Source organism: Sminthopsis crassicaudata, chromosome 4 (genome assembly GCF_048593235.1).
Source record: "Sminthopsis crassicaudata isolate SCR6 chromosome 4, ASM4859323v1, whole genome shotgun sequence".
In the NCBI taxonomy this organism is placed as follows: Eukaryota; Metazoa; Chordata; class Mammalia; order Dasyuromorphia; family Dasyuridae; genus Sminthopsis; species Sminthopsis crassicaudata.
The window spans coordinates 55,593,137-55,605,477 of record NC_133620.1 but is presented as its reverse complement, the minus strand read 5'-3'; the positions used below and the strand labels follow the sequence as shown (position 1 = coordinate 55,605,477).

The 12,341-nt window shown below is 36.6% G+C and overlaps 1 protein-coding gene across 4 annotated transcripts in view; it reads right to left on the bottom strand.

The window, feature by feature from the left end:
- Positions 1-880: 880 nt before the first annotated feature.
- The window catches only part of RCSD1 (RCSD domain containing 1), an 89,715-nt gene continuing 78,254 nt past the window's right edge, over positions 881-12,341 (bottom strand). For 2 of the 4 annotated variants that reach the window (XM_074266513.1, XM_074266512.1), the window contains exons 5-7: positions 11,578-11,781; positions 6,784-7,635; positions 881-3,893 (exon numbers count right to left, since the gene is read on the bottom strand). In XM_074266513.1, the coding sequence (XP_074122614.1) occupies positions 3,879-3,893; positions 6,784-7,635; positions 11,578-11,781 (1,071 nt within the window). In that variant the 3' untranslated portion in view covers positions 881-3,878. The remainder of the gene's footprint in view (positions 3,894-6,783; positions 7,636-11,577; positions 11,782-12,341) is intronic. The other 2 variants (XM_074266515.1, XM_074266514.1) reach the window with 1 other exon arrangement.

The window sequence follows — 12,341 nt, the reverse complement described above, 5'->3', positions numbered from 1 at the left end:
CCACCCAGGTTACTTATACCTTCGGAATCTAATACTTAATGTGCAACAAGAAAATTGGATTTACATACATATATTGTATCTAGGTTATATTGTAACACATGTAAAATGTATGGGATTGCCTGTCATCTAAAGGAGGGAGTAGAAGGAGGGAGAGGATAATTTGGAAAAATGATTACAAGGGATAATGTTATAAAAAAAATTACTCATGCATATATACTGTCAAAAATTTTATAATAAAGTGACTTTGTTTTCAATTAAAAAAAAGGAAATTTTCTCAATGAATGTTGTTGTCATCCCCTACCCCCTTAGACTCTAGCCCCATTCCCTACAATGGTTTCAACTATTTCTGATTAAAAACAATGTCTGTATGAGATATTAAAACTATTTGACAAGTTTTACTTCATCAAGGGTGTGTTTTTTTATCACATATACCCTGCAATTTTACAATTTCTTTGCTAGACCACTAGCAAGTCCTTGTAAATGCTCGACTAAGTTTCCTTTCTTTTGTATTCAGTCTCCTTCCTTTCTTATAAACTTAGAGGTGGTATAACTCTAAGTATGTAGGGGAAGAAATTCCTACCTGGGAATGAATCACTTCCCTGAAAATCTGTTTCATACAGAGTCTTAAGCTTTGTTCATTATATGTGTTCATAGAAGAAGAAAAGATATTTTCAAGATGTTTTTTTGAAAACTCAAAACTATAAGTTTAAAAAAATCTAAATTCTCTTCTTTAAGTTTTGATTGGATGGAAAGAAAGGCAGAATGAAAATAAACCAGGCCCTTTTGATTTTTTCATGTAAATCTATAACAATATTTCTACTGTCAAAGTACAAACATGTAAAGATTGTAAACATATGAACTAAAAACATTTAAAAGGACATCTTTTAGCATGACACATTTATTGATTGCTCTGTGAAGGTCTTTTAGCTACTTGGATTATAGCTGAAATTCCTATGTTTGGAGGAGTCAAATTTCTTAAAGGAATTTTTATTGATTGACTGATTGATATTGATAGCTTTCCCCTGTGTAACACAGATTTGTTAGGTATTGAACACACAATCCAGATTCATGTTATTTATCTAGCACTTTAAAGCTTGCAAATCAATTTAAATACATATTTTTGCATGAATTTCACCATAGGTCCAAGAGATAGGTTTTAATGGGCTAAAACTGAGCAGATGCACTGAGGTTCCAACAAACAAGCACTTAAGGCTAATTAACAATTGGACAATACTCTATTAGCATTTGCTTGGAGAATGACCCGATCCACTATCTTGTGCTGGCTCTATCAGTGTTTTATACAGTGAATGAAAGGAGGCATGGGAGGGTGGAGTAGGACAAGAGGGATCATTATTTGGTGATGGAGAGAGAGAAAGGAGGTGTGGAGATTCCTATATCTATTCCCCTGATTGTGACCCCAGAAGACCAAGAATAAAGACTTTTGCTTATCCTGACTCTGGCTGATTCTAAGGTATCCAGGGTACTAACGCAGTCATTACAATAGGTGGTGGCCTTCTCCTGCTCTTTGTGACCTCATGGACCAGATGGTTCTGTAAAAATACTGGAGTGGTTTTCAGTTCTTTCTCTGGTGAATTAAAAGACAATGACTATTTTACAGATGGGGAAACTGAAGCTCATCGAGGTCAAGTGACTTGCTTGTAGTCACAGAAAGTGTTGGAGGCAGGATATGAACTCAAATAAAAGTTCAGCACTTTCCTCAACATGTCATATGATTACAAAGATCATAGATTACATATGATTACAAAGATCATAGATTTAGAGCTGCAAGGGACCTCATAGGCTATTTAGTTCAACCACACAAACACCAGTTGAGAAAACTTACCCATGGACTGAAAGATAGTAAATATCTGAAGTAGGATTTTAATTCAAATCTTTGAATTCTAGTGCTGGGATTCTTTCCACTGAAGGATACTGTCTTTATAATTTAGTAGAATCATGAAGCTGAAATATCCTGCACATAGGTCTCCATCAATAAATCCTTATTGATTAAAAGAATTAAAATGTATCTGCCTCACTTGTTAGCATGAATCAATGGAAGAACAGTGGGAAAGATACAGTTGAGGAAATCCAATGTCTGTATCTTTGACATTAAGTAGCATTTTTTGGTTTCAGGTTCCTGTTACTTTATTATCTCCATTCCCATTCCCCATCAGAAGGAAAGCACAATTTTCTTTTTATCTTTTTTATTTTCCTTCCATTTCATTCTAGGGAAAGGAATAAAATAAATCCTTCCCTTTCATCACACACACTCATACATATGCATATGTGTCTGAACTTTTAAACACATGTGCATTTGTAGTAATGCAGTTATGCACACCCCAGAACATGTCCTAGATGACCCACTGCTTTTTGAATAAGGTTATTTAAAAAAATAATGTTAGCCTCATGCTAACTCTTTCCAGGAATCAGAGAGAAGTGTGATGAAGAAAAGAAAATGTGAAGAGCAACCCCAGACCCTTCAGGCTGGAGGGTCTTTTTCCAATATCCAAAGATTTCCAGTGTGACTCCCACAGAGCCAAGATCCCACTGAATTAGCACTTTGGGAGGCCCCAAAACTCAAGTCAGATCCAGGAGCAGTCCTGCAAAGTGCAGCTTTCTTCTGGCCAATGTACTTTAGCCCTGATAGATAAGGGAGAGCATTTGAGGTAAAGAGTCAGTCTCTCCTGTTAATGCAAAGATATACTTTGTAGAAGGAGATCCCAAAATTGCTGCTCAAGAAGAAGCTCGATTTGAAATCGTGTCTTCCAATAGATAATAGGAATGATTACTTTCACTAGTACATGTGTATTGAAGACCACAAAGCATCTACTTGGCAATATTTAATGGAATCTAACAGATCTTTTCATTAAGAATTATTCTCTGGAGCAGCAATATTTATCCTTACCTTAAGATGTCATGAAGATTTTGTTTTAACTTTGTGGATGAGAAAATAGAGCAACAAAGTGTTTGACATGGCCATAGAGTAAACTGGGGGAAAGGAAGGGGGGGAAGAGGAAGAAGAGTCAAAAATGAAGTCCACACTTTCCAATTTCCCTGGACTGAGAACATCCTGCTTTTCCATTGGAGAGCCTCCGACCTCAGAACATGGCAGAAAAGGGGTGTACCTAGGTTGCCATGGCAGTCATAAGTTAGGAAGATCATTTCCAAAAGAGAAAGCAAGCTCAGGTTCATGGACTAAGTATGGTAAAGATTGAAAGAAATGTTTTAACACTTATCTCATTTAGTTTAGTCCTTGAAAAACTGGTAGACCATCTCAAAACTGGATGACCTGAAAGTGTTTCAAAAGCTCTGATTTTTTTTTAAAGAAAGAGTATATGATTTAGAAGGATTTACATTATTCACACCAAAACATCCTTTTTTCCTGTATTCTAAACCCATCTGTCCCCAAATTTGTTTTTCTTTACATATGAAAACCATGAGAATTTTAGAGAATTACACAGATTACAACTGAGACATGGTTGTATTGGATGGACTACATTAAGAAATGACTTAAGAAAAAGTATTTGTTCAGGGCTCAGTTACTTGGGTGGATAGTCCCCTGAAAGTCAGACCCTGAGTTGACTCCAGGTTTGGTGATGAGAAGTTTTGAATAGGTTTCTTCTACAAAATGTATCAATGAACTTCCTGCACCAAATTTATACTGGTGAAAAGTCATTTGCACTGCGATCCTCTCTTCCCACTCCCTTAAACAACTTTATAGGCTAGAAGCCATGAGGCTACAGTGATCCCCTCTGATATCAGACTGATTCTAATGGCTGATATCCCATGAGGTCCTAATGGAGCTTCTTCATTCTCTGCAAGTACTTTTGCTGCTACTTTCAGAGAACTTCATCAAGAGTGGACAACAGAATTCTTGTTTACATTTTTGTATCCTGAGGAGAGATGAGAAAATAAATGAATTAGGAAAAAGAAACTGGGGAAGTTTTGCAAGTACTTGTACAATTCTTCTAGAATATAAACTTCAAGTTCCCTTGTTTTCTATTTTTGGCTTTCTCCACAATCTGGTACCACCTTGCTTTTTACATTATTTCAATTTTTGCCCTAGGCAGAAATTCAGACAGCTACACTCAACATTCCTGGTCTTATCATTGTAAGTATTGTCTCCTGTCTTTAACCTGTGCTATTACCAAAAAAAAAAAGAAAAAAGAAAGAAAAAGCATCATCCTGCTTACTGGAGATGGATTCTTCAAATTTAGTCAGACTTGTCCACAGATAACCGACATAAAAGTCTGTTGTAAGGTCTAACAGGTCCTTCACTATTTCTGTGATTCTTAAAAAATTTGTGATTCTCTGATATGTCTAGACTGCTAACTATTTCTCATACATAATTTTATCTCTCCCAAATCTGGGTCTTTATTAGAATCTATGCCTAGAATGTACTTTTCCCTCATTTCTGCCTCTTAGAATCCTTGGTTTCCTTCAAGACAGATATGACTCCTTTCCAATTGTTAGTACTTTCTTGAAATTAATTTATAATAAATACTTATCACAATAATACAATGTAAGACAGGGAGTCCTTATATTTACCTCTGAATATTTAGTGCCTAGCATTATGCTTTGTATATGGTACAAGGTGCTTCTGAGGAGGAAGAAAAGAGTTTCTTTTATTATGAGGCTGAAATGGCAACTTTGTTCTGAGGGCAGGGGGAATACTTTCTGAACGACCACCTGCAAGAAACAGGTTATAAGCACTATCCAAGAAATATAACAAATTACTGAGCTTTACATTACAGGAACCTAAGGATTTATATTTTCTTCTATAGCAGCATATAAGGTTTAGTTAAATGTCAAAGAATGCTACTTATTGCCTATTACTCTAAGGAGACCTAAAAGGTCATATAAGCCAAGGCTGAGACCCTAGCATCTGAAGCTGTCCCTAGAGAGTCATCTTCTTTTTCATGATAATGTACTTCTTTTCCCTTCTGGTTGGCTACTCACTTTAACTGATCACCAGTCTTTGAACCCACTGCTCAGGAAAATTTCTCCCTGGACTTTCTAAAAACCCAGGAAAAGGAATTCCTCCAACATTTAATAAATGTTTGTTGGATTAAATTGAGTTGGAGCTCATGTTACTCCCCTGTACTCTGATCATATTGGACTATTCTTTACATCCTGATCATGTATGGCACTCTCCTAGCCCCATATCTTTAATCATTGAAATGTCTTCTCTTCCTCTCTTTTCCTTTATATTTTATTCAACCCAATTCAAATGGAGGTAGGTACTATTATCATTCTCATTTTACAATGAGAAAACTGAGACAGATAGGTTCAGTTATTTGCACAGGATCATGCAGCTAGTAAGTGTCTAAGGCTAGATTTGATTTCAGCCTATTGATACTCTATTCATTGTGCTCCATGGATGCCACCATATTGTTGCACTGTCTTGGGAGCAGGGGAGAGATCTCAGAGCAGCTAGGAGTAACTTGAGGGTTAACTGAAATGAGCAAAGACAACCTCAATCAATGTCATTATTTTGATTAAGTTTGTGCTGTTTTCATTAGTGCTTCTGGATCAGAGATTTTGAGTTGGAAGGAACTTCTGAGTTTTAACCTGATGAACCTGGGATCTCTAATGATTTTCAAAAAGTCACATAGCTAATAAGCAGCATAACTGTGATCTGAACCCAGATTTCCTGATCCCAAATTGCTTTCTCTTTGCTTCATTCAGATGTGCAGCCATCCAGAGAATCTTGGAGGAGTCCAACAAGAATCTCAGGATGCCCTGGCTCTGCCTCTGTCCTAGACATCCAACTACATTAGGAGACACGCAACCACAATGCAGACTGGATGTCTCTCATTTACCTTAAAGTCCATACAGTTGTTTTCTCAACCATGGGGTTATTCACTGAAGTGTTTAGCCAAACAGTGTCTGTTTCCAGAGCCTCTAGGCTGGATCTGCTTGGACACTTGTTGAAGAAGTGATGGTGGAGAAATAATAACTCTAACCTCTGTGTGAAGAGCTCCAATAACAGGAATTTAATATAGTGCCCAGAACTAGGCAGAGTGCTCTAAGTTATGGCCTGACAGGACCATTACATTCCTCACTAAAATCTCATATAGCCACTTTTACTTCATAACCATGTAGAGAGCAAAGGAATTGTATTAAATGACTTTCTTCTCATTTTCTCCATGTATTGTGGCTGGACTTCAGGGGAGATGGGATTTGAGAAGCCCTAGAAAGATTCCCTTGCTGCCCACTCCACCTCAGCACCTTTCACCATCTTCCTAGGAAGTTTCCCTCTTTCTTCACCCCACCTTAGCTTCATCCAACATCCCCCTTGTTTGTGCCTAAAATCTCACAGACTCCTCCTGCCTATCAGACCTAGGTTTTAGAATTAATCATTTCTTATTTTTTCCTAATACTTCCCAAACTGCATATTCATATATATTTGGTGGCAGAATCTGAGTGAGTCTAATGCAGATGATTTTGTGATGGCTTTGCTCCATCCTTACAATATAGACATAGTGAGCAAGTATTGGGAGCTGGGAATTACTAAGGACCAGTTATTTTTCAGACCTCCAGATGCAATCACTTTTGTGTGGGTAAAAATTCAGAACCATGGACAAGGAAACAGCCCTACAGACTACAATCTTATCCTGTCCACGAACTCTCTGAATAATGAAGCATCTCCCACTTTAGCCAGGAACAAAGTTAGAGAGACTGGCACCTTTGTAATTACCCAATGAGGCTACTTTACAAATTTGCAAAGAAATAGCAAACCATAAAGGAAGCCTGTGATAAGTAGCAGAGCTCCCAATTTACCTCCACATCACAACTTGATTGCATAGTTGGGGCTTCATTGGTGGTGGTCTCAGAATCTGTTGCTGGTTGAGAATGATCTGTTTCAGCATGGCATTCTTGATTGTGTATTATTTCTTGGTTATCTGTGTTCTTAGAAACACCTTCTTTTTGTTCATTCTCTTCTTTGTCTTTTTCTGCCTCCATGGTATTATCTTCTTCCTTCTTTTCTGGGCTGTTTGAGGGCTTCTCCTCATTTGTCCCTGTGGCAGTACTCTGTTGCAGATCTCCATCTTTAGCCCCTGTGTTCTTCTGTCCAGGTTTTTCCTCTTCATCATCTGCAGTTTTCTTAGAATTTTCCTCTTTTTCTAAAATAGGATCTTCAGTCGTCTTTTCCTTCCTATCCCCTCCAGAATTATGTGAAGCTATCTCCTTTTCTTCCACCTTTGGGCTCCCATTTGTTTCCTCTTTATTATTCGTGGCTCTCTGATATGGTTCTTCTTCATCAACTTCTACTGCATTCTGTTGTTTCTCTTCTTTATTTTTCATAGCATTCCTGCATGACATGACTTCATTCAAGGCTCTGCTCCTTTCCTCTGGGTTTTCTATCATACTGCATGACCTCCTCAGCAGAGGTTTTTCATCAGACTCAAGCTTTCTCCTCAATTCTCTTCCCATTGCCCTGTTACCAGAGAGGGGAGATACCAAAGCTTTGTTCTTGGATGTGAAGACCTCATCACTGTCCTCTTCCTTGGCACCATTCTCCTGAGATGACTCAGCTGCCCCCAAATCTCCCAGATCCACCCCACAGTCTGATTGAGACCGTCTGAATCTCCTGGAGGGAGGTCTCCTCTTTATTGACCCCCGTGTCCGCACCTGCAAAATAAAACCAATAAGAGAAAAAGTGTTTGGTATCCGATAGTGTCCTGGCCTTGGCATTGATACCTAGTCAGAAGAGCTTAGATATGGATAACCATCCATTCCTTGCCTTGACATTCCTTCTCCCAGTTCACCTTTTGATGGAGTTAAAAGGGAGCCATTTCCTTCCATAAAAGGAAGGACAAACCAGTATTATCAAGGTCTGAAAAACCCATAGCTCATGGGAGTTCATAGAAGAGTGGACCAAAGCTACCCAAGCTAGTGTCGCCTCTGGAAGTGATGAAACTAGCTGAATAAAGGTTTCATGTGTATCTGTTAGACCTTGTCAAGGCTATGTGAATATCAGTCTAACTGTTAGACAGATATTAGATATTAGAGGTAGGTTATCATGGTGAATGGAGTGCTAGGAATGGAGCCAGAATTGGGTTCAAATCTTACTAGCTATATGGACATACCTGAGAAACTTCTCAGGACCAAAGGCAACTCATTAAGACTAAATTGGTAATATGTGAATTGTCAATACATGCGTTCTGACAGAAGGATGAAAGCATTACCATCACTACTACCACCTCCAGAAAAAATAACCACTTTAAACACTTAATATGTTTCTAAGCATATTAAATATGAATAGAATATATCAAACTTTAACCATCTTTTCCCACCCATGTGTGCTCAACTATCAGAGATCTAGTTGTTGGTTTTTTTTATTGTGAATTCATCTTTAAGACTTACATGAACTGTTGCCAAGTGAAGTGAGCAAAACCAGGAGACTGTTGCACATAGTAATAGCAATATTGAATAGTGATCAACTGTGAATGACCTAATCTCAGCACCACAATGATTCAGGATAATCCCAAAGGACTAATGATAAAGCATACTATCCATCTCCAGAGAAAGAACTGATTATTGTTTGAATCCAGACAGAAGTATGTTATTTTTACTTTATTTCTTTTATTCTTTTTTTTTAAATCTTGTACAAAATTGCTAACATGGAAATATTTTACATGATTGCATATATATAACCTATATCTAATTTCTTACTGTCTCAGGGAAGGGGGAAGAGAGGGATTTTGGAATTTGGAACTCAAAACATCTTTAAAGTTTTAAAATTGTTTTAACATGTAATTGGGGGAAATAAAATATTTTATATTAAAAATAAATAAATGTGAGTTGAAAAATTAAAGTGGATTAAAAATTTAAATCACAATAAAATGAAATAACTTTTTGAATGATTTTTCTTGTGCAGCATGATATTTGTGGAAATATATATAGAAGAATCCCACATATTTAATGTATATTGGGTCACTTGCCATTTAAGGGATGTGATGAGGGGAAGGGAAGGGAAAAAATTAGAACACAAGCTTTTGTAAAGGTGAATGTTGAAAATTATCCATGTAAACCAGGTATTCTCAAACTATGGCCCGTGGGCCAGATGCGGTGGGCTGAGGATGCTTATGTGGCCCGCTGGGTTATGGCAAATGGGCTGAGGGGAGGAGACAGAGTGTGAGTTTTTGTTTTTACTATAATCCAGCCCTCCAACAGTCTGAGGGACAGTGAACTGGCCCCCTATTTAAAAAGTTTGAGGACCACTGATGTAAACTATGCTCAAAAAGTTATCAAACTGTGCATACCCTTTGATTCAGCAGTGTTTCTACTTGGGCTTATATCACAAAGAAATATTAAAGAAGGGAAAGGGACTCATATGTGCAAAAATGCTTGTAGCAGCCCTTTTTGTAGTGGCAAAAAATTGGAAAATGAATGGATGCCCATCAATTGGAGAATGACTGAAGAAATTGTGGTATATGAATGTTATGGAATATTATTGTTGTGTAAGAAACAACCAACAGGATCATTTCAAAGAGGCCTGGAGAGACTTACATGAACTGATACTAAGTAAAATGAGATCATTATACATAGCAACAAGATTATATGATGATCAATCCTGATGGATGTGGCTCTCTTCAATAATGAGATGATTCAAACCAGTTCCAAACTGTTCAGTGATGAAGAGAGCCATCTACACCCAAAGAGAGGACTGTGGGAACTGTGTGGTTCACAACACAGCATTTTCACTCTTTTAAAAATTATCCATATATATATTTTGAAAATAAAAAGTTTTAATAAAAAAACAGGAAAAAACAGAAACTAAAGAAGAAAGAAAGAAAATAAAAGAAATTATAATTTTTAAAAATTGTGAACTAATCTGATTGGCTACTACCCTTTAACAGTTTAATTTCTTTGCTGCACATCATGCTTAGGACTTTATGAAACTACAATAAGTGACATTTATATTGGGCTTTGAGATTTAAAAAGTGTTTACTTTATAAGAACTTTAAGGTTGTGTAGAATCTGATTTACTTCAGGAATCTTTCTTTTAGAATCATAGATTTAGAACTGGAAGAGTATTCAGAGGAAATGGAAGCCCAGAAACCCAAGTACGATGTTAATAATATCATAATGGAGAAATCAAACCCAGGTTTCATGAGTGAGCCCAGGACTCTCCCTACCACACCATTTATAAACTGCTCACAGTTCATGGTGAAGTATAAAGAAGAATGAAGGTAGAATAAAAGGGTGGAGATTCAAATCTTATTCTATCATGTTCAATCTGTGTGGTCTTACACAAATGACTTCAACCTCTCTGGTGTCAGTTTTTTCAAATGTAAAATTCAGGAGATGGACTAGATAACCGTTAAGATACTTTGTATCTTTAAAGCTATAATTCTATTTCAAGAAATTCTGCAGTAAAGTCTTTTGCAAAGAAAATGATCACTTCCCAATTTTTATCTATTTTATGTGTTAAGATGTCACCAAATTGAATTTTCTTAAGACAGAATATAAAGAACTATTGTGGTCAAGATCGGTAAATGGGATATGGAACTTATTTCTTTAATGAAGATCAGAAAGATAACATCAAACAGTTCTCTCTGTATAAATGACCCTGCAGAACTGCAGTCTGGGGAGCTATCCTGTATGCACAGATTCATCAGAACATTAGCTGTCATCTCTGGCTTTGGATGTCACTTTACTTGTATTGCTGGAAGCAGTTTTAACTCTCTTCCCCTCCTTTTTTTGGGGGGGATGGGGAGAAGATTGTGAAACTATACTCTCTAGAAGTCAAAAGAATATATATATATATATATATATATATATATATATATATATATATATATATATATACACACACACACACATATATATATATATATATAAAATAAAATAAAGATCCTTGTGTGTGTGTGTATATATACACACACGAGGATCTTTTTTTTTTTAATTATTATAGCTTTTTATTTACAAGTTATATGCATGGGTAATTTTACATCATTGACAATTGCCAAACCTTTTGTTCCAATCACAGGAGATCTTTAAAAGAAAGTGGGAAGTAAGGTATGAAAAAGAATGAGGTAAGCAGGTAGGGATTGATATCTTTTGTTTTTATATCACCTTCCTTTCCAAATAAATCCCTCTTTCCTACTCACTAAAGCATCCCTTGTAATAAAAAGAAAAAAAAAAACAAAACAATTCAGCAATACCAGGCAACACATCAATTGTGCCTGACTATATACAATATTTCATATGCATTGTTGTCCACATCTACAAAAAAAGTAGGGAACTCTGTTTTTCTTAACTCTTCTCCAGCATCAAATGTGGTTATTATAATTACAAAGCATCAGTTTCATTTGTGCATTCTTTCTATTTGCATAGTTGTAATCATTTGCAGTTATTATCTAACTGATAATGTATTTGCTTCATTTTGCATCAGTTCATATAAATCTGTCAATCCTTTTCTAAATTCTTCCTAATCATCATTTCTTCTAAGCACAATAATTTTCCATCATATTCATATGCCATAATTTGTTTAGTCATCCCCCAACTGATGGCCAAATGGCTAATTTTCCCCAGATTACAAAATTCTCTTTTGGATTTGAGACTTACCTTATTGTAACAAGGTAGATGGCTGCCTTCAGGGGGTTGATCAAAACTGACTGGCAACTCCTCTGATTCAGAGCATCGAGATCTAACGCCAGGACTGTTGGGGGTGGAAGGTGGGCTATTAAATGGAGACACAATGGCCTTTAATCCAGGACTTTTAGGTGAAGCCCCTGGCAACAGGGCAGCAGGATCAAATGCTAAATTGGCCTGAGGAAAGAAAATGAGGAATTTCATTTTGTCTGCAAATCATCTGGTAGAAATGGTTGTACACAAGTACTATGATAGTTTCTCATATTGCCAACAAGGAATTAAATATTCATTGGTTCTCATATGCCCTGTTTGTTGTGATTTATGTCCCTGAAAACTGATCATGGTTTACAAGGGTCCTACCTTATCAGGGTACTAGAAGGCAGTATTTATTTTCCCAATAAAAACTATTATCAGTGGCTCAAATCAGGAATTTGCATCTACCTACCAGTAGGGTATAATAGCTTGAGATCACCTTTTTTTTTTTTTTTTCTCTCTCCCTAGACAGTACCAATTGCTTTATCTTTTCCCAATCTAGAGGTGAGGCAAGAAAGTGGCAGAGTGGATTGTAGCATAATTTACTGAGTCAGCCAGACTTGAATTCAAATCCTGCTTAGATACTTTCTAGCTACATGAAATAGGGCAAGGTACTTAATTTTCCTTAGCCTTAGTTTCCTCATCTGTAAAATGGGGGAGAATAACCTTAAGGACATTTTTCAAACGCTAGCTGATTATTATTA